General features: G+C 49.8%; 8 protein-coding genes across 8 annotated transcripts; 5 read left to right on the forward strand and 3 right to left on the reverse strand.

Annotated features, from left to right (window-relative positions):
* Positions 1 to 3,327: 3,327 nt before the first annotated feature.
* On the reverse strand, positions 3,328 to 4,509 carry KD926_007761 (NmrA/HSCARG family protein; the record flags this gene model as incomplete). Its single annotated transcript, XM_053100645.1, has 3 exons — positions 3,328 to 3,830; positions 3,903 to 4,391; positions 4,452 to 4,509. The coding sequence occupies 3 exons, from the start codon at positions 4,507 to 4,509 to the stop codon at positions 3,328 to 3,330; spliced, it is 1,050 nt and encodes a 349-aa protein (XP_052955662.1).
* A 1,065-nt stretch (positions 4,510 to 5,574) lies between these two features.
* KD926_007762 (uncharacterized protein) lies at positions 5,575 to 5,991 on the forward strand (the record flags this gene model as incomplete). Its single annotated transcript, XM_053100646.1, has 1 exon — positions 5,575 to 5,991. One exon carries the CDS (start codon positions 5,575 to 5,577, stop codon positions 5,989 to 5,991), a length of 417 nt encoding a protein of 138 aa, XP_052955663.1.
* A 1,020-nt stretch (positions 5,992 to 7,011) lies between these two features.
* Positions 7,012 to 7,455, reverse strand: KD926_007763 (tautomerase family protein; the record flags this gene model as incomplete). Its single annotated transcript, XM_053100647.1, has 1 exon — positions 7,012 to 7,455. One exon carries the CDS (start codon positions 7,453 to 7,455, stop codon positions 7,012 to 7,014), a length of 444 nt encoding a protein of 147 aa, XP_052955664.1.
* A 989-nt stretch (positions 7,456 to 8,444) lies between these two features.
* On the forward strand, positions 8,445 to 9,516 carry KD926_007764 (putative 3-beta hydroxysteroid dehydrogenase/isomerase; the record flags this gene model as incomplete). The annotated part of the gene is made up of 2 exons (XM_053100648.1): positions 8,445 to 8,865; positions 8,936 to 9,516. 2 exons carry the CDS (start codon positions 8,445 to 8,447, stop codon positions 9,514 to 9,516), a joined length of 1,002 nt encoding a protein of 333 aa, XP_052955665.1.
* A 90-nt stretch (positions 9,517 to 9,606) lies between these two features.
* KD926_007765 (uncharacterized protein) lies at positions 9,607 to 10,050 on the forward strand (the record flags this gene model as incomplete). The annotated part of the gene is made up of 1 exon (XM_053100649.1): positions 9,607 to 10,050. The coding sequence occupies one exon, from the start codon at positions 9,607 to 9,609 to the stop codon at positions 10,048 to 10,050; it is 444 nt and encodes a 147-aa protein (XP_052955666.1).
* Positions 10,051 to 10,904: 854 nt separating this feature from the next.
* On the forward strand, positions 10,905 to 12,330 carry psoC (methyltransferase psoC; the record flags this gene model as incomplete). Its single annotated transcript, XM_053100650.1, has 3 exons — positions 10,905 to 11,276; positions 11,488 to 11,629; positions 11,684 to 12,330. 3 exons carry the CDS (start codon positions 10,905 to 10,907, stop codon positions 12,328 to 12,330), a joined length of 1,161 nt encoding a protein of 386 aa, XP_052955667.1.
* Positions 12,331 to 12,540: 210 nt separating this feature from the next.
* psoB (hydrolase psoB) lies at positions 12,541 to 13,863 on the reverse strand (the record flags this gene model as incomplete). Its single annotated transcript, XM_053100651.1, has 1 exon — positions 12,541 to 13,863. The coding sequence occupies one exon, from the start codon at positions 13,861 to 13,863 to the stop codon at positions 12,541 to 12,543; it is 1,323 nt and encodes a 440-aa protein (XP_052955668.1).
* Positions 13,864 to 14,261: 398 nt separating this feature from the next.
* Positions 14,262 to 26,617, forward strand: nrps14 (PKS-NRPS hybrid synthetase psoA; the record flags this gene model as incomplete). Its single annotated transcript, XM_053100652.1, has 6 exons — positions 14,262 to 15,225; positions 15,318 to 15,455; positions 15,508 to 20,896; positions 20,951 to 21,305; positions 21,362 to 21,826; positions 21,884 to 26,617. 6 exons carry the CDS (start codon positions 14,262 to 14,264, stop codon positions 26,615 to 26,617), a joined length of 12,045 nt encoding a protein of 4,014 aa, XP_052955669.1.
* Between the last annotated feature and the right edge of the window lie 169 nt (positions 26,618 to 26,786).

Raw genomic sequence — 26,786 nt, forward strand, 5'->3', positions numbered from 1 at the left:
TGACTGTATGAATCGATCTGGTTCCGCGCGGGCTTTGAGTGGGCGCTAAATGATCTTGACATTGATCCGTTCTTCCGACGACATGGCGGTCTACAGATAGCCTAGTTCCTGTAGCACACTAAACGATTCGTCATTGAGGCAAGGTGTCTTCCAGACCCAGGTACCGGGAGGGTTCAAAGCGCACACTGCTTATAGGTAGTACCGGATCAAACCAGAGAATGGCTATTCTCAGTCAATACTCGACCGGGACTAACACATCCGGCAAACTGTGGCATCAGTATATGATGATTCTCGAGCCTCCACTCAGAAACGTCCTCGTGGGCTCAGGTGGCTCGGCTGTGCAAGAAAGGTAGGAAGGTTTGAACCCATGCGGTCTAGGTATTCTCTAGCTAAATATGCAAATCATCCTGTATTGTTTTAGCATCACCGAGCCGAGAGACTCTTACCCCACTGTTGCGACTGTGGGCTACTTCTTTTGTCCCAGTGCTGATCTCCAATGTACGACCAAAAAGCTTCTTCAATCACCCCGAACAGGATAGAACTAGTGCTTTCTTTTCTTTGAGTCAAAAGACGCAACATCATGCGTAGAGCGGCTTTCCTTGGGTGCCAATCGAGATGCCCGCCTCTTCCGGCCTCTACATGAGCCCTGGGCGACGTGAACCGACGTGAACGCCCCGGGCGTTTTTCCGCGTAAATGCTGCAGCACAGTTAGGACATTTTAGTTTAGCGACTGCGCCTGACTTCTCTCGTTGGTGGCGCAATAGGTTACTGAAGGTAGAAAACTGTCGTCCTTTGCAACTACGTTCCCAACATTGAGCTTGTGGTGGACAATTGCGTGGTTGAGCGTTTTGCTCAGTGGGGAATGGGTATGCTGCATAGTTCGGTGAAGGATGAAAAGTTGACGTCCATGGATAATGTGGGTTGCAGCCCGTAAGCATATTTGGAGCCAAAGTATTATAGGGTTACATCAGAGGTCGACGCATTGGTAAGACGAGGTTAGGGTCAAATACTAACCCCATGACGGAACTGGATGTCCAACAACATTCTGGTTGGTTCATTATCGAAAAAGGTCTATCAGTAGTCAGCCTCTTGAGTATCAATTGGTTCACCATTTACATTCGGACTTATGGATCGACAACTCTCTCTGGTTGAGGTGGATCGACCGTTAAACGTCCATTAACGCTGTATAGTGTGGTCAAGCTATGCAGTGGATGAGTAGTGATGGAGAATATGTCATCGCGCTCATGAGTATACCTCAATGGTTGCCGCTGGCTGGGTAGTATGTAGGGTTGCGGAAAGGAACCATGCCTAATAATTCCGGGGCAAAAGTGGGTTTTGCATTCGGTGGTAGCTGGTTGCACCCAATAGGATAACTGGATACGGGGAAAGCATTGTAGAGTGGCGGTCCACTCATAGCCAGTGAAGTAGGCTGGGCTGAATGCGACAGCTGCTGGTTGTGATCTTTTGAGTATTAGTTTTTGTGAATTCGCGTTAGAAAGAGCTAACCCATACTAAATGCGTCGTTTTTCATCTACCGTACGGCCCAGAGGGCACCTGGACCAAAGTGGCCTAACGTCGATGGCCGGAAGGCTTGATCGGACGTGTAGACGTGGTGTCCAGGTCAATCAGGTTTATTGGCCAAGGCACCAAGACTGGGACCAAACGTAGGACATGCGTCTAGCCAACGGAATCAGAAGTCAGAGGAAATTAGCCTTGCAGCCACGCTGGCCCTCGATCCATGAATCTCGAACCCACTCTCCGGCAACTGGTGGTCACCTCGACTTAAAATTCGACAGTACCACTGAAACTCCGACACTAACACCCAGCGAACTATTGACTTGCGCGTAGGTATCAACTTGGAAGCGTGCTCCTCCGATTTGTCTTTCCAAGGCATGTGACATCTTTGCCAAGTATCCAAGCTGTCGCTGCTCGTCACCCCACGTTTCCTGTACCACCCCTCACAAAACCCGAAGGCATGTTTTTGACGGCAAAGTATCTTTGTTGGGCTAGAAGCAGACGCCTCTTTCTTTCCTCCTGCTGCAGTAGTGCTCTTTCTAGCGGCCATTCTGTTTCTGTTGGAGATAGGTACAATGGAGAACTTTCCAGAGGTTGGAACGAGGAAAGCCACCACAAACCCGACAGTGATGCTGACGAATACAGGAAATCATCTCTGGGACATTTCAAACAGTTGACTTTGAGACTCTCAAGGCATGCCATCATGTCTGTCGAAAGTGATGTCGAGTTGCTACAGAGTTCTTATTTTGTGGGGTTGTCCGTCACAGAGAAAACCCGGAGCATTTCAGCGCAATCCTTGCGCAAATCTTCTCACGCCTTCTGGCATTGCCTTGGATGCCTTTGCCCGAGCGAAGGAGCCAAGGCAATTCCATATAGTCCCGGGAGGGCATTCTGAACCATACGACAGGCCCCTTTCCCAGCAAAATGTCCCAGTCCAGGCCAAGTTCCTGCATTATCACCTTTCGGAGTAGGCGCTGAGGCTATGGCAGGATGCGCCTTACCCTATTCTTTGCATTTTCAAATTTCATCGCATGGGTCAACAGGAATCACGCTGGCCGCTGATGGATCCACTTGATTTCTAAATACCGAAAATGTTAACTTCGCAGCTGAATTTGATTGCCAAATCATTTACTACTTTGTGGTTCGCGATATTATAGGCTCAATTATGTGCTCCATATAAGACAACTTCCATTTTCAGTCAGTATACGCGCGCAGAAAAATGCCTTACTACACACCCCAGTTTCTTTTCAATTGAATCCTCGCTATCCAACGTCACGGCCGGGGTCAATATTACTTGCTGCACAGTACTCCGTCTTAAATAACCGGACGCAATAGCGCTAGGAATTGTAGTGATGGGCCCATAGGTATTAGATCAGATCTTCACGTTTGCAGTGACCTAATGCAATGTTAGGATGCGTGGATGCCAAAAAGGCATTCCTTCAATTTGTACAAGGTACAGTATAGTAACTCTACGTGGAATCCTCTCCTGTCTTAAAGCTCAGCCCGTGGCTATCGTACGCACATGCCTGTTTAGACCACAGGGTATTGTCCTCAATTATTCTACAGGAAGCCAGGATCCCTTCAGTCTCGGTATCACGCGACATCCGGAACAAGCTTCATTACTCAGTCCAAGATAAGAGCAAACTAAAAAGCAAACTTACTTTCAAAACTGCACTATTCATGGAATAGTGCTACCTACCCTCACACCGTTTCTACGGCTTGTATTAAGATCCACTGAGCGAACTCTTCACAGACTTGCGTAAGAATATGCTTGCCTACACAGACAAGATTCTGCTGGCATCAAGTGTAGACTCAACCAGAGAGTTGCTGCTGCTGCACTAACGCTGCCGCTCGTTTCAAGTCTTCGACTCCCTTCAGCACATTCCTTGGTATCCCATCGTAGTTCACCAATCTCATCCATGCACCCAGAGACTTGATGCGACCGGGATGGATTCTATCCAGAAGAGCCATATTTCTGCGCTCAGCACGGCCTTCTCCCCAATATCTCCACCAAGCTGAAAAATTTCGGCGCCACGACATAGTTGATTCATCCCTGATAGCATATGGACCAGCAGCAAAATTCGCAGGAGCGTTCGGAAAAGGTTCGGCCATGGGTAGGTACTCCTCAAAGCGTACGAACCTGTGGACTCCTTTCTTCCCTGTCACCTCCGTGAAAACGGCAGCTATGTCGGCAAAACTGACTTCGTCTGTTGCAACTTTGAGGTCCAGCCCTGCGGATTCCTCGGGATTGTTCAACAGCCAAAGAGAATAATGTCCAATATCCTCCAGAGCTATGAGGGGTATTTTGCCGGATTCTGTCCGACAAAAATTCATTGGTCAGTCACAGCTGGGTTCCCATTTAACGTACTGGTGGAGTATAGACGTACTTGCCGGATTAGCCCAGACAAATGTCCCATCAGGTTGCTGGGTAGGGACAAACATGCCATCCCAAAGCATGTTCATGTAAGGGCCGGTGGTAAGCACTGAGCTTTTCATTCCATCCTGCCCTTGGGCCAGAATATATTCTGCCACTCTGCCCTTGGAGTCATTATGACCCCAGTGGTAATCCTCATCCCAGTTAGCATGCTTAAGGGCGAAGTCGGTGCAGGCGTAGATGTAATGCTGCACCCCCTGATACCTTGCGATTTCATATGCTCGACAGCCATAGAACAGCTCATTTTTCTCCCCGAGGGTGAAACCATCGGTGTTAACCCATGCTCCATAAACGCCCTTGAAGGCTCTATGCAAATCTTCCTGGCTATCCTGTCGGCCTTCAACCACGGACACATTCGGCAGCTTCACAATTTCTTGCGCCCGAGCAGACTTTGCATCTCGAGTGAGGACCCGGACGGAAAATTTTTTGCTGGAGGAAAGGGCTATGATATAACAGTCAGGTATGAGCAATAACGAGAACAAAACGATAATTTAATACGCACCTTTGACGACTGGCAGGCCTTGGGCGCCGGTGCCGCCAATAACTAGAACTTCTCTCATTTTCTTTCTGGGAAGCGTTGGCAATTGTAGGGGCGTGTTATTATGAGTTAATCCGAAGAAATAATTACACTTCGCGATCTAGAGGATGCACTCTATGCCTTATATATTCGTTTTCCCCAATGGTTGTCCCCGCTGACGAGGATAAGCTTACTCATATTCGGCCATTCCATTGTATTACCGATAAGTAACCTCCAACGCTTCCCAAACTCAGGTCGAAGTTTGCGTATGCTCAAACCTTGTCCGAAGATAGTATAGTCGTGTAACTGGCAATGCGACTGTGCATGAGATGAATCGGTCCTGTTGATTATTTGATCCTCCGATCAAATCAATCTCATTCAAACCATCCGTGGGAATCCCTGTCCTCAAAGACGTAGGCATCGAACAACCTTCCTGGAAAAATCGGCAAGCCCAGGCTCTCATCTCGGCATGATTATTACCTAATCCGGTGCCCTGAGAAACTAGTTACGTTTCTTCGCTTGAGTCCCATTAGAAACTATGGATCCACATCTTAACGTGCATCTGTCACAGTGATCTAAATAGGTGGAGTACGTCACTAATCATGACAAATTCGAGTAGGTTGAAAACTTTCTTGTCCTCAAGATACCGGACCGGGTGGATTAGTGATCGCGTAGATTAGTGATCGCGTGCGAGTCCAAGGACTGAACTGTGGCCGCGGAAGATGACTAAACCGCTTATATCATCGCCTTACATGCGAACCGATCTACATTAATCGTATGATTTATGACGATCCTGAAGCCCCTGAGATTGCATAAATATCGGCTTCTTTATCGTGTTGTTAGAAGAATTAAGACCTTCATTCATTTGAATATAACTCAGTTGAATAATCACTTCTTCGGTAGACCCACATATTCCACATGAACTTATTTCAAGATTCAGTGGACAATCTGAACCGGTCAGTGATTTGATGGAGATATATATCAAGCTCTCGTGTCGCAGGAGGATATAAGATCGCCATCACGTTAGAAGGCTTTTTTTTTTTTTACATTCCATTACAATCATAACCAGCCGAACATTTGGGTCTGCTTATTTGTTGTCCGATTGAAAATGGCAAAGTGGGAGCATCTTCTTGATAATATACCCGCGGATCTTCCCAAAGATAAGCCTATCTTTATGCTCAACCTTCTCCGTTTCTACGACCAAGCGCACTATCCGAAAGGAAGCAAACATTCTCCCTGCAGTGGCCAGGAGGCCTGGGTTGCCAGATATGTGACTGAATTTCGAAGACTTGCAACCGAAGCTGGGGGCTTCGAATTGATCTACCTTGGGCTTCCCGCATCAAAGATTGTTGGTGAAGACGGTGAAAAATGGGACGCGGTGGTGTTGGTCAAATACACGAACATCGAGACCTTCCGCAAGACGCTCGGCAGCGATGACTACGCAGCAATCGCAGCGGAGCATCGGGATGCTGCGCTCAAGGATTGGAAACTAATTGCGTCGACCCAGGTTATCATTCCAGAGTGACGAAGTCCTTTGAGCTGGATGCCTGGGTCACCACAGAGATGCAGGCAGTGGAGAGTCGTACTCTTTTGGATTGGAAAAATCAACACCCGCGATTTGTTACGTTGACTTGGTTGGGGTTTTCCAGCCGCGGAATTTGTGGATGAAGATGTTCGTCGATATCAAGGAATCTTTCAGACTCGAATCTCTATACTATCGATAGAGGGCCTATTTACTTTGATCCCTCGCAAGCAGGTGAAATGCAGTTCGGTTATAACCATGCCTACTACGCAGCAATCAATTTCCTTGAAGACCCAACTTTTCACCCAGTTATAGACCACTTTATAGTGTACCTTTGACTCTCTGGCTGGCGCAGCGCATGATTGGATTCGTCTTGCGGAGGTACGATAGTTATCTTTAGGTTCGCTGATGAAGACCCTAGTCTGATGGGGTCATCGAACCAGTTGTTTTCAGGCCAGACACGCAAATTGTTAACCAGGAAGCACCCTCTCTCTAGGCGTAATTGCTAGTAATGTACCCTTAGGAATATCGAATGATGAAGGTCTGATTCTTTCAATCTAGCGGCGAACGGTGGATTAAATACATGAAGAATGATAAGCAATCTAGCCTAAAAAGGCAGCTAGAAGAGACATAACTTTTGAGCCGTGGAAATATCAGAAAAATCTGCATAATCCTCGGGGATCGGTTGTTACCAATACCGATGTCCGGAATAGGAAGGTCTCCTATGTGACTAGCGGTCACATACGGTTGACAATAATCAAGTACGCGTGGTTGCATATATTAGGCTCAGAATTATGGTTAAGGCCGGTGTTGAGAATTTTCCATGAAGATGATCGACTATTCTAAACAGAACTAATCAACTGCAGCTTGCGCCATGACAAACAGTGCCATCTCCAACAACCGAAGGTACAGAGGATTATGGGCAACCCATCAGACCACCACTATGAAAGAGATTGCAAGTGATCCATCGCGGGCAATTTCTCTTCCACATATCGGAATTCGCATCCCAGGCTAGCTTAAGCACTAAGCGCCTTCCCACCTGACGGGCTTGTTTTCCTTCGCCCAAATCTTCTCCGCATCACTTCCAAACGGAGGAGGAACTAGTCCATTGACCCGCCATAGTCTCCTTTCAGTTTCATCGACATGGAATTCCCAATCATAACCTCTATCGGCAACATGAGGCTTCAAGGCTTTTTCAATCGCGTTACATGTAGAGTTGTAAACGTTGTCCTCATTGTCGAGCCGAACAGCAATGTGTTCGGCAACAATTCGAATAAACGGGTTTTCCGTTCTGTTTTCAGCACCGACCCAGGTGTCTCCGGGTGAAAGCTTAATAAAGTTGATGACCACATAGAACGCAGGGAGGCCGATTCGGGTGTATATTTTCGTGACGTCTTCGGTCAAAGCTTTCTTCGAAGCGGTGTCCTCGAAAGTGCCAGTTGGGTGAAAAATGAGCCAAAGAGGCATGTTGGGTATTTGGTTATAAGCTGAAAGGAATCGCAGTAATTTTTTTCAAGTAGAGGATGTCAAACGCTGAACAAATATGTAAGACTTTCACGCCGCTCTTAAGCATTATAAATATAGCCGAGCCCACCTCAACAGAGATTCTAATTCTCTGCATCACCTTAAGTGATCATTACTAGACAGTTCTCTGCAAGGCCAACGGCATGCGCCCATACACGACTAATCTTCCCGGCTCCACATAACTAAGATGCCGAATACGTTAGCCACCGACTTTCCGGCGGAATACCAATACGAGCCCAGTAAGAGATGTTATCACAATTCATTTTTGTAGAGAACTCTTTTAATGTGTGGTAAATTGAAAGCTGTTTATTAGTAAACATTCACTCGCTTGTTAGTGAGGATGTTTAGGACGTAAGTCCGACTATCTCATATAGCAATTTTCATAAAAGTAGACGAGGAAATGCTCTACGAGCCTGGGAGCGCCCAACTGTAGTTGATTAAAGATTCTCGCGCTCACTGACTTACTTCCTGGCTCACGTTACAAAGTTGAGAATTCAAATACCTAGAAATACATGGATACTTGGGAGTGGGGTTGTCGGATAGATCAGTAATCGGATCGACGTCCGGTTAGTGTTAGTTAGATAAATACCCCGGAACAGCCGGGAATCACGTTATCATTTCATGATTGGTCATATGGCTCGAATAGTTAGTTAGTTAACTAACTACCTCGGGGTATGGCGTCACGATTATGATTAATAACCTATTGATCAATAATCATCCTGTTCTGAATCACCAGATTATACGTTTCAGTAGGTATAAAGCTGGAGAGTATAAGATCTGGAACTGAGATCCAGTCAACAAGTAAATAACCCTGCTCGATTATTCAACACACCTTTACATTTGATTAAATCACACATTTTCTCAAGGGCTAGCTAGAGCTATATAATCCCGCCTGAATCTATCCCCGAATTTCCGCATCTGATCCTATCACCATGCCCTCCGGCCTCATCTTTATCACAGGAGCAACGGGCTTCATCGGCAGTGCTGTCGCCATCAAGGCTCTACAAGCTGGCTACAGTCTGCGGATTAGCGTTCGCAAGGAAGAACAGATTCCCAACCTAAAGGCGGCCCTGTCTGAATTTGAAGACAGAATCGACTTTGTCATCACCCCAGATATCACACAGCAGTCTTCCTTTGCCGGAAAGCTAGATGGAGCCAACTACGTGCTGCACATTGCCTCGCCCATGCCCCATGGAACCAACCCAGAGACATACTTTGGCCCAGCCGTTAAAGGCACCACGGCTATCCTGAAGGAAGCTGCTAAGGTTAGCAGCATTAAGAAGGTGGTTATTACTTCTTCAATTGCTGCTTTAACACCTCCCTCGGGTCTTCCCGAAGGAGGAGTCATTAAAGGTGAGCCATCAGAGCTGGATGCAGTCTTTTGTCTTGATTGTTTTAGCTAGATGCTGACCGCATCCGACAGAGGACAATGACTGGGACTTGTCGGTCGACCAGACTGCCGACTTCACTGGTGCTAATGATGAAGCTACGGGCATGAGTCTCTACCACGCCTCTAAGCTCCTTGCAAATCAAGCTAGCTGGGACTTCAAGAAGACCGAGAACCCTAGTTTCTCCCTCGTGACCATCCACCCTGCCTTTGTGTATGGACACAACCCCCTCCAGACCACTGCCGAGGAGCTGAGTGGCACCAACGCCCTTTTCTTCCTTACCGTTGCCGGTGGGAAACCACTGGTCCCCATTACTGCTGTCCATATCGACGATGTTGCCGAGGGCCATGTCAAGGCCTTGGCCGACAATATCCCGGACGGGTCATCGTACTTACTCGCTGGGAAGAAGGCCTTTTGGAGGGACGTGGCAGCGATTGTGAAGAAGGAGTACCCGCACCTTGGGTTCAAGATCTCAGAGGAGATTGCCGGAGAGTCTTGGCCCGTTAATACGACCAAGGCCGAGACGGAATTGGGGATGCACTGGCGGTCGTTGGAGCAGATGACGAGGGATGTTATCGACCAGCAGATCGAGCTGCGCAGTCAGGCTAAAATCTGAAAAATGTCCATATAATCATAACATTTATAAAATAATGAATGATCACGTCGTATCCATGGACTGTTCGGCTTTGGTGCCCACTAAGGAACAATGCAGTTACTGATACCCGGTTGGAAACCAACAGACGCCCCTGTATTTGATCCCGAAAGGAAATTGGACTTCAGCAAAAAGAATGGCCGTCTAAATTGGCTGCTGAAGACTCGTCCTGACATCAAGTTCCCCGTATACCGCGTTCTACGCAAGAACATGGCTCCCAATGAGAACGATATGAACGCGACGCTAACCATATTCAGGTTCTTGATAAAAAATCCCGAATCTGATCTCGTTTTAGGACGCGATCCCGAAGGTCCCCTATACGGATATATCGATTTATCCCATGCAGATTGCGAGAAATCCCGCTCCACTGAGGCGTTCATCTTCTTCTACAGAGGACCCCCAATCTTTTGGCAAAGCAAGAAGCAATCGATCGTGGCCCCTATCTCGTCTATCGCTGAATCTATCGCGTGGGACGCTACAACCAAACAGGCCATGTAGTTGAAGAAACTAATTGAATCGGTAGATAGAAGCATTGATTATCCCGTACAGATTTATACTGATTCCGCCAATGCCCTGTCCCTGATCAAGAAACTGTACTATTCTCTATCACTCTGCTGGCTTGACATTCGCTACTTTTCGCCAAGGATGCAATCACCGATAAGATCGTAGAGTTTTCATACGTCAATACCGACGATAATGTGGCCGATGGCCTCACTAAAGCGCTCGCCGGACCGAAGTTTGACCGTTTTCGCACTAAACTCTAAAATGAAATGGACGCTGATTTCGATCGTTCGATTTTTATTGCATTTTTGAACGAATCGGGCAGTTTAGACGGTTTAAACAATTTGAGCGTTTTTCGCTGCTTTCCGCAGCTATAGGAGGGTGTGTTGGACCGCTTCTTCCTAATGTAGTTTAGGTAGTGTGTTATCTGATCCACACGGTAGATAGCTCTCTCGCAGCTACGCTGCATCTTTAGGATTTTTTGGTTCATGAAGGTTTCGTATTGCCTAGTAATTTGTATGCAGAATCGAAGCTCAATGAAGGTCTGATTATCTTGATTTAGACGATCGAAACGAAGCTATTTAAAGTGCAATATGACTACGTGGCTTCTTTGAAATCGGCTTATCTTGAAGCCATGAAATGCCGTCAGGGTTGATATAGACGGCAAGGGGTAAGGTGTTGAATCCTAGTGGTAAAATTGCCCCATCTCCGCTGACAGGATTCAAGCATCTTTCCCATCTTGATCGCACCGCGATCCTGACATCTCTGATGCACAGTATGAATCTAACGACACGTGCTAATAGAAACTTGTTTAGACAAGGGGAACGGTGAGAACGGAACTGCAAACGCGGATGCCGCAGAGCACTGGGAACGATGCCTTGACCGAAGGCGATGCGATTATCGCCAGCATAGGTTTCCCCACGGGCTTGAACCTCGATGGCGTTACGGCCCACTACAGCCCCAATGCAGGCTGCAAGAAGGTGCGTCAACAGAACAATGTCATGAAGGGAGACATCAGTGTTCGGGTGAATGGTCGGATCTTTGATAGTGCCTTTACCATGGCATTCGATTCGATGTATGACAACCTCCTCCCGCCGTCAAGGACGCCATCAACACGGGTCTCCGCGAAGCAGGAATTAATGTTCGCCTCCGCGAGCTTGGCTTTCGGCGTACGGACTACTGTAGTACTGTACCTTTGTTTCGGTGCCAAGTTCCCACCTTCGGTATCAAGTACTGTAGCGGGTGGATCGCGAGCACTAAAATAGGTGAAAGGAGAAACCAAACGGAGAACATGTGATGACACTAGCTCGCAGACATTCCAGGCGACCTGTTTAAGACCAGCCCTGTCCGATAGACTTTCTCAGCTACCAACCTTGCCCAGCAGTGAACATTACAGCACTACATACAATGGATAATTTTATGGACATGACGAAGAAAGCTGGTCACACGACCGAGCTGGAACGCCTGGCTGCCCTCCACGCGACATACTATGATGCCATGGATGGCAAGCTTGTCTTGGCACCTCTCGACCTCCAGGAGACGGGAAAGAAGATCCTCGACTGCGGCACCGCGGACGGTTAGCGGCCCTCCTCCAACATCCTGATGAATGTCGACTGATATTGGTTTATAGGTATCTGGCTTCGCGACGTGCGGAACTCGGCCTTAGCCGAACACCAGTACTTCGGCAGCGATATCGAGCCGGAGCTCTTCCCTGAGCAACCCGACGGCATTACATACTTCCCCCAATCTTTCAGCGAGCCATGGGCCGACGAGCACAAAGACGCATTCGACCTCGTTCATGTCCGAGGGAGCCTGGCGGGCTCCAGCCCCAAGAGGCCCGTCGATGTGATCAAGGGCCTTGCCTCCGTGACGAAGCCGGGCGGCTGGGTCCAGCTCATGGAGTTGAATGCGTTCGGCGCCCCCAGCAACGGTCCCGCCATGACCGACTTCGCGCGCATGGCCTCCGAGATCTGGGCCGGGATCAAGGTGGGTGACTTCGCTAATGAGCTGAAGTCCATGTTGGAGGAAGTGGGCCTGCAGAACGTCCAAGAGAAGAGAGTCATCGTTTCCTTGGGGAAGAAGGCGAAGCCCGAATTACATTCCCAGAGTATTCATGGGGTGACCGGGCCTATTCGGCCCCTGGTGTCGGTCGCGCGGAGTGTGTCAAATTCTTTCACGGATGAGCAACTGTCATCCTTGCCAGACCGGGTGAGGGAGGAGCTGGAGATTGAGGGAGGAAGGGTTGAGATGGTTGTGGCATGGGGTCAGCGTGTCTAGACGGGGATTTCCCTCATGCACTTCACATCGGCGCAGAGAGTTGGACCCACTCCACCAGTGAGATGTCTCATTGATCTAAACTTGCTTTGGATCAAATAATATACTACTATACTCTTCAGCGAACTAACTAACTGACGAAATTTGAATGTCTCTTTCGAATCGCTTTCCCAACCATGAGTATCCCTCAGGGCTACGTGACCATTTACCAAACTACTGGACCAGCTCACGCAAATCAGATTTCGCCTCCAATGGCTCTCTCTCAATCCCAAAATTGGCGTCTAACCACTGGAAGGTTCTGTGCACCGAGTAACCGAACGCACCGATTTTGGCCTGGAGCCCTCCGTGGGCGATGTCCTGGGCGATCCACTTTTCCTTGTCCACACCCGGTGTCAGACTCGTCAGGCAGTCGTAAATCTTGTCGGTGGTGGTTGCCGGGTCAAAGTACCAGCTTGCTCCAGCGCCAGTGACCAACGTGGGACACTTTACGTTGGCAAGATACTCGGTCCCGTCTGGGTTGAGTAGTGTATAGTCGCCGAAACTCCGCATGATGTCGGCCTCGGTGGTAGTGCCGGTGGCCCACTTTAGATGATTGAGCTCCCATCGCGCTTGGAAGTCGAATCGCTGGAGAGACCGCAAAATGCCGTTGAAGACCGCGTCGGGCAGCCAGCCGTTCATGAAGCCGTGGAAGAGGGGCCCGGGCATTCTGCCGCCGACAAAACTGGCTAAACTGTAGAATCCGTCGACGCTAACGCAAGCCTTGATCCGGGCGTCGGCGGCCGCACGCAGGGCAAAATATCCCCCCATCGAGGCCCCGGTGACAGCAATGTGATCCAAGTCGAGCTCCAGCTCGGGATGGCGGGTGGCGAAGTCAAAGAGGTGATCCAAGACCGCACTGGTGACAACTTCCCAGTCTGGGCGCATCGGTAGCTTGTCGCGACGAAGCACAATTCCCTGACCGGGTCCTTCGAAGGTGACCACGGCATACCCGAGTTCGGGCCCAAATGCCGGGTTGACAAAGTAGATCTCCTCTTGTGTCGAATCGCCTCCCCCGGAGTTTAGTAGGATAGGAATCTTGCGACCCGGAATGCGCCTGGCAGGTTCGGGCAGGTAGAGGTAGCCGGGCAACTTGAGCCCATCTTCGTACGGTATCTCCAGAAAGAACGTTCTCCCATCGCGATATTGGACACCCTTTCGAAAGTTTGCAATAGCGCGCTCAATACTCGGAAGAACGCGCTGGTCGTTCCCGATCGGGCCCTCGTTGAGCATGAATTGCGCCGCGCGGATGTAGTTGGAGGACCGGAGGTAGGCACGACGTGCGGATACACGGTCGCCTGCTTGTTCGGCCTCCTGAGCGATCTCTTCTGCCTTGTTACCGGCATCGAGGAAGGCGCTGAACCACGATTCCGGTTCGAGATCCTTGATTTTGGCGGCTGCTTCGAGGGCCTCACCGATCTCGGCGCCCTCGTGGGGCGCCATGGCGAGAAGGCGAAGGTACTCGAAGTTGAAGAAGGGGGACTTGAAGAAGGGATGCATCGTCGCCATGGTTAAGACTTGAGTACAAGGTCAGACTCAGGGACGGCGACGGCGACCAGAGAGCGATTACTCACAGAGTACGAGACCTTTCGCAGAAAATACCGTGTTCGGCCGTCCGTACAGTGATAGGATTAATGTTGAATATGGCAATATGGATGAACTCCGACTGGACACATTAGAAGAGGTTTTCTGTGGATGATTACCCTGCTGTGCTCAGATTCGGCACGACAAAAGCACCGGATCCGAATCATTCGGTACCTTGACCTTTTGGCCTTCGGCTAAACCGCCGTCCCACCATGACCTTTATTTACTTCGATGACCAAGCCAGGGTTAGACCTATGCACTACACCTAATTTCTCATTTGTCGCCGTTCGCCATCAAGCGTAGGCAGATCTACCATGGCATACACACATTCGCCAAAAGAACCCATCGCTATCATTGGTAGCGGATGTCGGTTCCCGGGGGACTCAACCTCCCCATCAAAGTTCTGGGAGTTGCTGCACTCGCCGCGAGATCTATCGAAGAAGATTCCTTCAGAATCACGATTTAACGCCGACGGATTCTACCACCCCAATGGCGAGCGCCACGGGAGCAGCAATGTCACCAAGTCTTATTTCATCGAAGAGGACCCACGACTTTTTGACGCCGGATTCTTCAGCATTGCCCCCCGTGAGGCCGAGGCGATTGACCCGCAGCAACGGCTCCTGCTCGAGACTGTCTATGAAGCGATGGAAAATGCAGGACTCACCCTACAAGGGCTCAAAGGCAGCATGACCTCCGCCTATGTCGGCGCGATGTCAGCAGACTATACGGATACCCAAACACGGGATATTGAGAATTTGTCCCAGTACATGATCACAGGAACGTCACGCGCATTGCTCTCGAATCGCTTATTGTACTTCTTTGATTGGCATGGCCCATCCATTTCGGTCGACACGGCATGCTCGTCTAGTTTAGCCGCGGTCCATCTCGGTGTTCAAAGTTTACGAAATGGCGAGTGTACAGCTTCTTGTGTGGCAGGGTCTAACTTAATTTTGGGACCGGATGCATATCTTGCGTCCACGAGTCTCCATTTGCTCTCGGCCACCGGAAAGTCTCAGATGTGGGACCAAGGCGCAGACGGATATGCCCGAGGTGAAGGCATTTGTGCTTTCTTTATGAAGACACTCTTTCAGGCTCTTCAGGATGGAGACCGGATTGATGCAATCATTCGAGAGACCTGCGTCAATTCGGATGGCCGTACGAAAGGTATTGCGCTACCAAGTGCGGAGGCACAGGCCGCGTTGATTAGCGCTGCCTATAAGAATGCGGGACTAGACATCTTGAGAGCCGAGGATAGGCCTCAATACATTGAGGCACACGGTAAGTTTCCATCTGTCTGCCAGCCTTGTCTCTGCAGGATCACCAAACTCGTGCTGGGCTGGGATAATCTGACTGATGATTGTGCAATGTAGGAACTGGCACCCAGGCTGGAGATCCTAGAGAGGCGTCTGCTCTCAGCCAAACGTTTTTCCCACCTGGCCACAACCATGATGAGAGACCTTCTCTGGTTGTAGGGTCCGCGAAGACAATCATTGGACACACAGAAGGAAGTATGTAGTTCGACCTGTTACACATATCAGAGGCTAACTTCGGGCACTGCAGCTGCCGGTATTGCGGGAATGTTGAAGACATTACTTGCGATGCAACACAAGACAATTCCGCCCAACCAGCATCTTCATAACCTGAATCCGAGCGCGAAGCCTTTTTATAAGAAGCTGCAAATACCCACCACTCCGCAGGAATGGCCCCAAGTCCCTCAAAACCAGCCGCTTCGGGCGAGTGTCAACGGTTTCGGCTCCGGCGGCACCAACTGCCACGCGATCATGGAAAGTTACGTTCCAGAAGTTCATGGCCATGGTCCATGGGGAAGACCAAAGGCGATCTTTGAGTTCCAGCCTTCCGTTGCAACGGATATTGATTTCACCCCGACCCCTCTTGGTTTCTCAGCCAGTTCCGAATCGTCTCTGGTCGCAATGCTGGAGAAATATGCGCACTACCTGAAGACTACCGATGTGTCTATTCAACGTCTGGCGATGGCCCTAAGCTTGCATCGTTCAACCCTTCCAGTGCGAGTTGCCATCACAGGGTGCTCGAAGCAAGACGTACTAGAAGCGATCAACAAACAGCTGGCGAAAGTCCGCGAGAACCCTGGTACAGCCATAGGCACCCGGCCCCCCGTCATAGAATTCGATGAGAACAGACGGCCCCGGATTCTAGGTGTGTTTACGGGACAGGGGGCACAATGGCCGGGTATGGGTCAGGCTTTAATGAAACGATGTGCCTTGTTCAGAGAAACAATAGAGGTCATGGAGCAGGCACTGGCACAGCTTCCCGATCCACCGAAGTGGTCTCTCAAAGAAGAACTAATGGCACCACCCGGCAAGTCTCGTCTAAGCAAAGCCGAACTATCCCTTCCTATCTGTGCAGCGGTTCAGGTAGGGCTTGTTAGTTTGCTCTCTCAAGCAGGCATCACATTTCACACCGTGGTTGGCCATTCGGGTGGTGAAATTGGTGCTGCGTATGCTGTCGGGAAGATCTCTGCGGAGGACGCGGTGAAGATTGCTTATTACCGCGGCATCGTCTGCAAACTAGCCAATGGGCCATATGGAGATCGGGGAGCAATGATTGCTGTCGGATTCGGTTATGAGGAGGGGCTCAATTTCTGTTCATCTGCTCAGATGAAGGGCCGTTTAACCGTAGCCGCTAGTAATTCGCCCAAGAGCGTGACACTTTCTGGCGATGAGGACGCGGTCCTTAAGGCCAAGCAAATGCTCGATAATGAAGGCCTGTTTAATCGTGTGCTCAAGGTAGACACCGCCTACCATTCATCTCACATGTTGCCGTGTGCCGAGCCCTATACTGCTCAACTCAAAACCTGCAACATCCAGGTAGGAAAGGGCAATGGTGTCACTGCCTGGGTATCAAGCGTCTATGAGGACAGCAGAACAATTACTGATGTACAGGATCCCGATATGCGGGGAGCATACTGGACAGATAATCTGATTGGACGAGTTCTGTTTTCCCAGGCACTTGAGGCCGCGGTCGATGATGGTAGAGGAGCCCTGGATCTCATCCTTGAGGTTGGACCACACCCAGCCTTGAGAGGGCCGACACTGGAGACGATGAGGACCAAGCTTGGCTACGAAGTCCCTTATTCCTGTGTATTAGACCGAAAGGCGGACGACATTACGGCGTTCAGCAACGCTTTAGGCCTTGTTTGGACACACCTGGGCTCTGCTTGTGTCAACTTTGCCGGCTACCTATCTGCATTTGAGGAGGATAATTGTCAAGTAGATGCGACTCCTTTGTCGGGTCTACCCACCTATCCATGGGATCACAAGCAGATCATGTACCGGGAATCCAGACTCAACAAACAGGTCAGACACCGAGCGGCCCGGCCTCAGGAGCTGCTTGGTAGCAGAACTCCGGATGACACAGATTGTGAGCCGAGATGGCGGAACATCCTTAAGACGGATGAGATGCCATGGTTACGCGACCATTGCATCCAGAATCAGATCATTGTGCCGGCAGCTACATATTGCGTTATAGCCCTGGAGGCTGCTAGGACCCTGGACAGAGGAAAGCAAGTGGAAAGCATAGAGCTTTTGAACGTGGCCATCCTCCGACCAATTGTCTTAGATGAGTCTTCTGACGGAACGGAGACTTTGTTCTCTCTGCGCAGTGATATCGACTCTATCAAGGGCAAGACTGAGTGTATCCGAGCGGAGTTCAGTCTCAGCGCGGGTACAGTGGAGGATGGACAAATGAGGACAGCTGCCACTGGAGAAATACGTATTTCCCTCGCCAGCGAAGATTCTAACTCCGTGGGCTTGTTTCCTATCAGATCCCACAAACCACAGCATGAGCTGTTGTCCGTCAACGTGAACCAGTTCTATGAATCCCTCAGTCGAGTTGGCTTGGGTTACAGCGGGCCGTTCAGGGCCATAACCTCTATGGAGAGACGGATGGACATGGCATCCGCTGTCATCGCGATCGATGAGGAACTGGGAAGGTCAACTCCGATCCACCCGACTTGGCTTGACGCATGCTTCCAGACGTTCCTTGCAGCATATGCCGCTCCTCGAGATGGTGGGTTATGGACAGCGTTCATGCCTACTACAATCGGCCGCATGACCTTTTCTCCGACGCCAAACATCACAGGCTCGGTGACCGTCGACGCGCGCCTTACCGAATTTACACTAGGGTTCCAAGCAACCTTGCCAACCATTAATGGCGATATGAGTATCTACAACTCTAAGACCGGCCAGTTAGAAGTGCGCATCGAAGATTTTACAATGAGCTCTTTTCTTCCCGCTGGTGACAAGGACGATAGAGTATTGTACTTGAAGACGGTGTGGCAGCAAGACATCCTCTCGGGGGCTGCCTTCGAAGCGGAGGAGCAGAATCCTCCTCCCCGTGAGATGAAGCTCATTGATGCCTGTGAAAAAACGATTCACTATTACCTATCGGAACTTAGTATGGACATGTCCTTCTACGACCTGGCCGACAAGATCCCAGGTTTAATGTGTTTGATTGAGAAGGCAGCAGCCCGTGATGCGAGCGAGCCAACGCAATCTGAGCTGGTTTCCATCATGGAAGATTTTGGGAAGCACATAGATATGCTGCTTATTAAGGTAATCGGCGAGAGGCTCTTGAACAATTCCCCGGTCGGCACGGAAGCACCGGCATCGCTGAGTGAGCTTGTCTCCCGTTGGCACAATGAAGGGATAGGCTTCGCCCAAGTTCACAAGCATATGTTGAGCGCAGCGAAACAAATTTCTCACCGGTACCCACGTCTAAGAATTCTCCAAGTCGGACCATCTTCAGCCAACCTTGTACGGTCTGTATGTCAAGAACTTGGACAGGCTTTGGATTCATATACTATTGTGGATGGGTCCGCGGACGCTATCGGGGAGGTCAAGGCATACTTATCTGCGGATAATCTGAGAGTTGAATTCAAAACCTTCGACGTTGAAAACGGAATCGAAGAGTCAGACACTATCTCTCCCGGCTCTTTCGACTTGATTATTGCTCACAAGGCCTTCACCAAACAGAGAACGGCGCTGACAACGATGCGAAGCCTGCTTACACCAGGAGGCTTTCTCCTGATGATGACTGCAACTGGAGACCAGCTTCGTTTTCCCTTCTTCTTGTTGTCGGCTCCACCCCCAGTGCCCGAGGAAGACGGATCCTTCGATCCTCAATTAACGAATGCTAACCGCGAGGAAACACACAGCGTCCTCCAGAATGCTGGGTTTTCCGGGGTAGACTCCATGGCACTCGACAACGTTCCAGAGAAGCACACATTCTCTGTCATCTTGTCGCAGGCAGTAGATGATCGCATTAGGTTCTTGAGATCTCCACTTGCATCAGCATCAAACATCGCTATGAGTGGAAAACTCCTTATGTTGGGTGGTTCCTCACCCAAGGTCGCCAATCTCATCCAAGATATTCAGACCAAGCTATTGCCCGTCTGGGATGGAGAGATTATTGCTGTCGAGTCTCTTGCGGACGTGAACGATCAACTAATTGACAATCCTGAAACTGTTCTTAGTCTGACAGAACTGGACCGCCCCGTGCTCGAGCAGATTAGCACTGCTACATTTGCAAAACTACAGCTGCTGCTGGAAAGATCCAAAAGGGTTCTTTGGGTTACTCAAGGTGCAAGATGTGAAAGCCCCTACCAAAATGGCACGATTGGACTTGGGCGAACGTTCCAGGCTGAGAACCCGCATAAGCTTTTACAATTCCTTGACTTGGTTACCCTTGACGATGATACGACCTTAATTGCAGAGAGCTTGCTTCGACTTGTTGAAGGCGCTTCCATCAAAGATAGTTCAAAAAGTCCCCTTTTGTGGAATATTGAACCGGAGCTCGCGGCTGAGAAAGGCAAACTCTTGATTCCCAGGCTTCTGCCTGATAGGGAGCGCAACGACCGTATCAATGCTCTCAAGCGCAAAGTGGAATCCCAAGCTCTTGTTGGGGCGCAGCCTGTCACTCTTGTTCGCTCGCTCCACAATGCTAATGAAATTGTGTATTCGGCTGGAGAAGGACTTCACCACCATCCAAACCTCATTGAGCTTTCTACAGGCTCGGAGTTGATATCATTGAGAGTGGAGTATTGTTCTGTGGAGCCTGTCTTGCCCAACTACCACGAGAAAGAGCTCTTCTGCTGTGTTGGTCGCACACAAGAGGGAAAGCGATTCTTGGCACTGTCGGACTCCAACTCTTCCATCATTACAGTGCCCCGTATTTTGGCCATTCAACTTGATGGCGAAGACGTTGACGAGGCAACAACTCTCTCAGTATTCATTAGCCTGCTGAGTGAGGTTAGGTCGCGTGTTATCGAAAGGTCGATGCCCTCTGGATACACTACGCTGCTCTACGAATCTGGCCGGCCTCTTGCGACCGCTCTCAACAGGCGTAAGGGTATCACCGATAAATGCTTCGCGTTCATCGACTACCAGACGGAGTCGACTTGTGCTAGCCGTGCCAGTAACCACATCGAGGTTGGACCTCATACCTCAAGGAAGGAATTACAATCAATGATACCCCCCAAAACGAGGGTTCTCATTCACCTGGGACTTAACACTAACACACGCAAGCTTTCCGCTATCAAACAGGTTCTCCCCACTAACACTGCCGTGGTCTCTTTCAGCGATCTTGATTCTGATGGCCTTGCTCCACATGAAGTACTCCTTGAAGCTCTGGCTGATGTGAAAAGTCTTCCCTTGTCACCCGTGGGGGGGTTGGAAAGTAATAGCGTTGTCAAGGCCTCTGCTTTGGTCACAGATGGGACCAAGAAACATGTCATTGTCGCTGACTGGACAGGTGACCAGATGATTACAGTGACGCAAAGGCCCATTGAGCATAGCAGTCTGTTTTCTCAGGATAAGACCTATGTTCTGGTAGGTCTTAGTGGGCAGATAGGTCAGTCCATGTGCCGCTGGATGGTTTTCAATGGTGCGCGGCATATTGTCGTTACGAGCCGGTACGTACATTCCTCGAGAAATCCGGTTGAATGAAGTTTCGCTGATAGACACAGAAATCCTGATAAGAAAGCGCTTTGGAAAGATGAGTTACAGAAGCAAGGTGCCAACATTGCCATCGAGGCAGCAGATGTTACCAACAAGCAACAGCTCGTGGAGCTCCGCGCTCGCATTCTTGAAAATATGCCACCTATTGGTGGTGTTGCCAATGGTGCAATGGTGTTATCTGATAAGCTGTTTGCTGACATGTCTTACGACAGCTTCCAAAAGGTTCTGAAGCCCAAGGTCGACGGCTCCATGAATCTGGACGAAGTTTTCGCTAATGACGACCTTGACTTCTTCATCTTATTCTCGTCGATTTCCGCTGTGACTGGGCAGCGAAGCCAAGCCAACTATGCTGCTGCAAATAACGTAAGCTGAACAAGGGAATGACTTGATAAGCGTGCGGACGAGCTGATATCTTCTAGTTTATGGCCGGTTTGGCTTCCCAAAGGCGTGCCCGGAACCTTGTAGCATCAGTGATTGACATCGGAATGGACATCGGCATTGGTGTTATTCAAAGGACGAAAGATGGTGATGGAATTAGCGCAATGGAGACTACTCTGCGAAAGCTGGACTACATGCCCGTTTCAGAGCGCGATCTCCACCATCTTCTGGCTGAAGCGATCCTTGTCGGTAGTAGCGACGAGTCTCCGGAGATCGTAACGGGATTAGAGACTTACAATATTAACTCCGAAAACAGCCCGTTCTGGCATGAGAACCTGCGCTTCTCACACCTCCTTGCATATGCTGGTTCGTCCCAAACAGGTCAGGGTTCTGGAAACAATGTTCAGAAGACTTGGAAGGAAAAGCTCGCGGATGCCCGTGGGCCAGATGATGCGCTCCAGATCATGGAAGAGGCCATTCTGACGTACCTGGCATCCTCGCTCAAGGTAGGCAGTACTTTCGGCATGGAAAATTCGCTTGTTGTAGCTGACAGAAATGAATAGTTGTCTATTGGGAATATCTATACAGATGCTCCGATCATTGATCTCGGTATTGACTCTTTGGTGGCTGTGGAAATTCGCAATTGGGTATTCGCAGAGATTGGTCATGATGTCCCGGTCTTAAAGATCCTGGGAGGTTCCTCCGTCAAGCAGATTTGCACTGAGGTGGTTGAAAGCCTGTCTCTCAAAGAGAAACAGGGCGAGGCTTCAGAGGTTAAATCCCAAAGTGCTCCAGCTCCGGTCTTTCGCGACTGGGCTAAACATTCCGCAGAAAAGAAGGCACCGGAAGTAGTATCCGAAGAATCCAAGGACGTATCATCCAACATTTCACCGGCAGATGATATTTCGGAGTCAATTGCATCTTCGGAGCGAATGGCTCATTCAGACTCTGTTAGTGACGATCAGCTTACCTTGCCATCAGCCTCCGTTGTTGCCCTGGACATTGTGGACGAGAAACCCCCTCGCCCGGTTACCCTTCGCACAAGGTCACTGTCTTTGGGCCAATCACGACTGTACTTCTTATCTCAGTACCTGGATGATGACACTGTCTTGAACTGTACCGTATCTTACGCACTTTCAGGCAGGCTCGATATGCCCAAGTTAGAAAAGTCCCTGGAGGCAGTGACACAACGCCATGAAACCCTCCGTACCATTTTCTATACCATTGAGGAAGATGGCCAACCCGTACAAGGCGTTATCGGTAAATCATCATTTAAACTGAAAGTGACTCCAGGTATTACTGGCCCGGCAGATGTCAAGAGGGAGTTTGACCAAACTCACAAATATCACTACAACCTCGAGACAGGGAATACCTTCATCGCTACAATCCTGTCACACAGTTATGATTCTCATACCATTATCTTTGGATACCACCACATTATCATGGACGGTGTCAGTTGGCAGGTATTCCAGCAGGATTTGGCGAAGTTCTATAACGACCCGAACTCACCAAAGCCACTGCCAACTCAGTATATTGACTTCGCTATAAAGCAGCAACAGGACATGTTCAACGGAGCCTATGCTGAAAGACTCAAGTTTTTCCAAGACGAGTTCTCTACACCGGTTGACCCATTTCCGCTCTTCCCCTTTGCTAAAGTCAGCACACGCAAATCATTGAGACAGTACGCAGTTAGAGATGTTGTCACGTACGTCAATGCTGACGTTATGAACGCACTGAAGAAGGCCAACCAAGCCTCTCGGACTACATCCTTCCATTTCTTCCTCGCAGCGTTCCAAGTTCTGCTTCACCGGCTGCTGGGCACTGAACAGATGTGTATTGGCATGGTAGATGCAAACCGTTCTGATCAGACCTTCAGAGACAGCATAGGTTTCTTCTTAGAAACTATCCCTGTTTTGCTTCGAGTCGATAGCGAGCAGAAGTTTAGCGAGGTGCTTCAGACCACCCGAACCAAGACATATTCGGCGCTTGCGAAGACCGGTGTCCCGACCGAGGAGATTCTTCGTGCTTGTAACATCCCGGCGTCAACAACTGAGACGCCGCTCTTCCAGGTGGTCTTTAACTACCGCATGGGGGCCAGTCGAACCTCTCCTATGCATGGGTTAGATATGAAGTTTCTGGATTACGCTGACGCTAAGAACCCCTTCGACCTTGTGGTGTCCGTTGATGAGTTGGACGACGGCACTGCCATGCTTACATTCTCCCTACAGGACTACCTGTATGACCAGGAGGGTGCAGAATTGCTTACCAACGCATACGTTCACTTGCTCGATATTCTGTCTGAAGACATCAATCGCTCAGTTGGTAGCGTCCCTATGTTTCCCACAAATCTGACGAAGAAGGCTATCGCGCTTGGCACCGGCCCCCAGGTGGAACTTACTCCCCGACCTGCTGGCACTCTCTCGCAGATTATCAGTACCTGGGTAGACAAAAGCCCTGGAGGTATAGCGGTTAAGGATATCAATGGGAGTATAACAACGTATTCGCAGTTGTCAGACAGGGCAAACGCTATCTCGGCCGCGTTATTTACCGTCGGAGCAGCCTTCTCGAGGCCTATCTGCGTGTTCCTCGACCCGGGGGTAGACACAATTGCCGCTATACTCGGTATCCTCTGCATTGGCGCAGCCTACGTGCCCCTTGATGTCCGCAGTACTGATGAAAGACTGGCCGATATTCTGAAAGAGTCCAATTCAACAATTGTACTCTACCATGCGGCTACTGCGGAACGGGCCAGGGAGCTTCACAGGATTTGTGGCACAGTCGAGCCGATCAGCTTCATTACTCTCGAGGAAGTGCCTCAAAATGTACAGGAGAGAGTTCAGGATTCATCGACTGTGGACGGCCTTGCAATGATTCTTTATACTAGTGGTTCGACAGGAAGGCCTAAGGGGATCCCACTCACCAACGGCAACATCCAGACCACTATCCTCGGTGTCTCCGACCGGGTCCCATTGGGCCGAGATGTCGTGCTGCAACAGAGCGGACAAGGCTTTGATGCAGCTATTTATCAAATTTTCATTGCTTTGGCTAACGGCGGTACATTGATCATGTGTGATAACCGCCGTGACCCCGCAGAATTGGCTGCTCTGATGGTACATGAGGGTGTCACTTGCAGCGTATTCATTGTCTCAGAGATGCAATCCATGCTGCAGTACGGATATGATCAGCTCCGTGCGTGCTCTAGATGGCGCATTGCTATGGTTGCTGGGGAGGCTTTCACGACAAATCTCCTCGAGCAGTTCCGCAGCCTTAACCGGAATGAGCTGAGAATTATCAACGCATACGGCCCGACTGAAGCATCTATTTGCTCTTCCATGCATGATGTATTTCCTATTGGCAACACAATCGATTTCAACATTCCTATCGGTAAGGCTATTGCCAATTACGGAACGTACATTGTCGATGACCAGTGCAACCCTGTTCCCATTGGATGGCCTGGAGAAATTGCGATCAGTGGGCCAGGTGTCGCTAGTGGATATCTTGGTCTCCCTCAGCTTACTGAGAGCAAGTTCAAGGATCATGCCTTCATCAACGGACCATCAGGCTGGGATAGGATTTACCTCACCGGAGATAAAGGCCGGATGCTCTCGGACGGCTCTATCGTGATATCCGGACGGATAGATGGAGATGACCAGGTGAAGGTTAGAGGCATGCGAGTCCAGCTGAACGATGTCTCCCGAGCCATTGTGCAAGCATCCCGTGGCAGTCTTGTAGATGCGGCCGTTCTAGTCCGAGATGATGATAGCAGTAAGCAACAGCTTGTTGCCTACGTTGTGTTCTCTAGGAGAAGCCAAATTCACGACCAGGGAAGCTATCTGCGTCAACTCAGCCAGGAGCTTCCGATACCACTGCACATGCGTCCAGCAATGATGTTGCCCTTAGATATCCTGCCAGTTACAGAAAGAGGCAAGCTCGACAACCGCAAATTGGCGACTTTGCCTTTGCCGCTGGCTTCTGTCGAGGAGGAGGTCAACAACCAACTGACAGAGGTGGAGGTTCGCTTGCGAGAAGTATGGAGACGTGCCCTGGGTGAGACATCTTTCTCTCTGCCTATCCATCGCAGCTCCGATTTCTTCTCCGTTGGTGGTAATTCCCTGCTTCTGCTACCTCTCAAGGCAGAGATTCGCCGAGTATTTGCAATTGATCTCTCCCTACCGGAACTTTTCCAAGCTAGTACTCTCGAACTGCTAGCCGCACGGCTCACGGGCAATTTCCAGAATTCGCAAATCGACTGGGAAAAGGAAACTGGGGTGGATGAGCAGATGTTCGTATTGCCCACTGAACAGAGGAACTCAACTCGCAGTGCTGAGGGCATTTCTGTTCTTCTTACGGGAGCCACAGGCTTCTTGGGAACTGCTATTCTACGCCAACTAGTTGAATCTTCCGACGTCACCCGTATTCATTGCGCGGCCCTTCGCCCCAATGACCAGGGCGAGCCTCGAGAACTGGGCGTCGACTCGCCAAAGGTCGTGCGCCACGCCGGCGATCTCGCGCTCTCCGATCTAGGAATGACCCAAGCGGAAGTGGACGATCTGTTCACTGATGTCGATGTCATTATTCATAATGGAGCCGAAGTATCGCACATGAAAAACTACCGCACCTTGCGAGCTACTAATTTCCAATCTACCGTTGAACTCTCCCGTTTGGCTATACGCGGCCAAATTCCGATTCATTACATCTCTACGGGTGGTGTTACTAGCCTGAGTGGCGTCTCGATGCAGCCTGAATCATCATTGGCGGCCTTCCATCCGCCGGCTGATGGCTCAGACGGATATGTCGCGTCGAAGTGGGCGAGTGAAGTCTTCCTCGAGAAGCTTCATAAGCAGTTCCACGGGCAAATTTGGATTCACCGCCCTAGCAGTATTACTGGTGAGAATGTGCCAGCCCTGGACATTGTCCACAGTGTGCTACGGTACTCTAAATTGATGAAGGCCGTTCCCGATCTTACGGGCTCCACGGGAGCGTTTGATTTCATTCATGTTGACACTGTCTCGAAAGACATTGCGAACTGCGCGGTAGCAAGCACCAATAAGAAGCAGCGACAACCTGAAAACGTGCTCAACTACGTACACCAGAGTGGCGAGGGGGTTGTGCCGATTGATCAGTTGAAGGAATACTTAGAAGGTTCTGCGGTTGGGTCGTTCAGTGTGTTGCCGCTGCAAGAGTGGGTTAGTATGGCACTTGGAGAGGGCTTGAATGAGGTTCTGGGCTCATTCCTGCTAGCGTCCAATGGTGTGATTAGAGTGCCATTGATGGAGAAGAGCCGTCGAAATGAGTGAGGGGTGATGATCTATATGCATATGGCGTTGAGATGGTTTATTTTGTTGTCCTTTTTAAAATGTATTTATTGGCGATCTTTGCCTGCATTTAATATGAGAGTATTTCCTTGAAATTTATATAACCTTGTATAATACTGTAGTTTGGGAGGTTCAATGGAACTTTGAGCTG

This window comes from Aspergillus affinis, assembly GCF_023601865.1.
Source record: "Aspergillus affinis strain CMG 70 chromosome Unknown NODE_48_length_219146_cov_87_397053, whole genome shotgun sequence".
Classification (NCBI taxonomy): domain Eukaryota; kingdom Fungi; phylum Ascomycota; class Eurotiomycetes; order Eurotiales; family Aspergillaceae; genus Aspergillus; species Aspergillus affinis.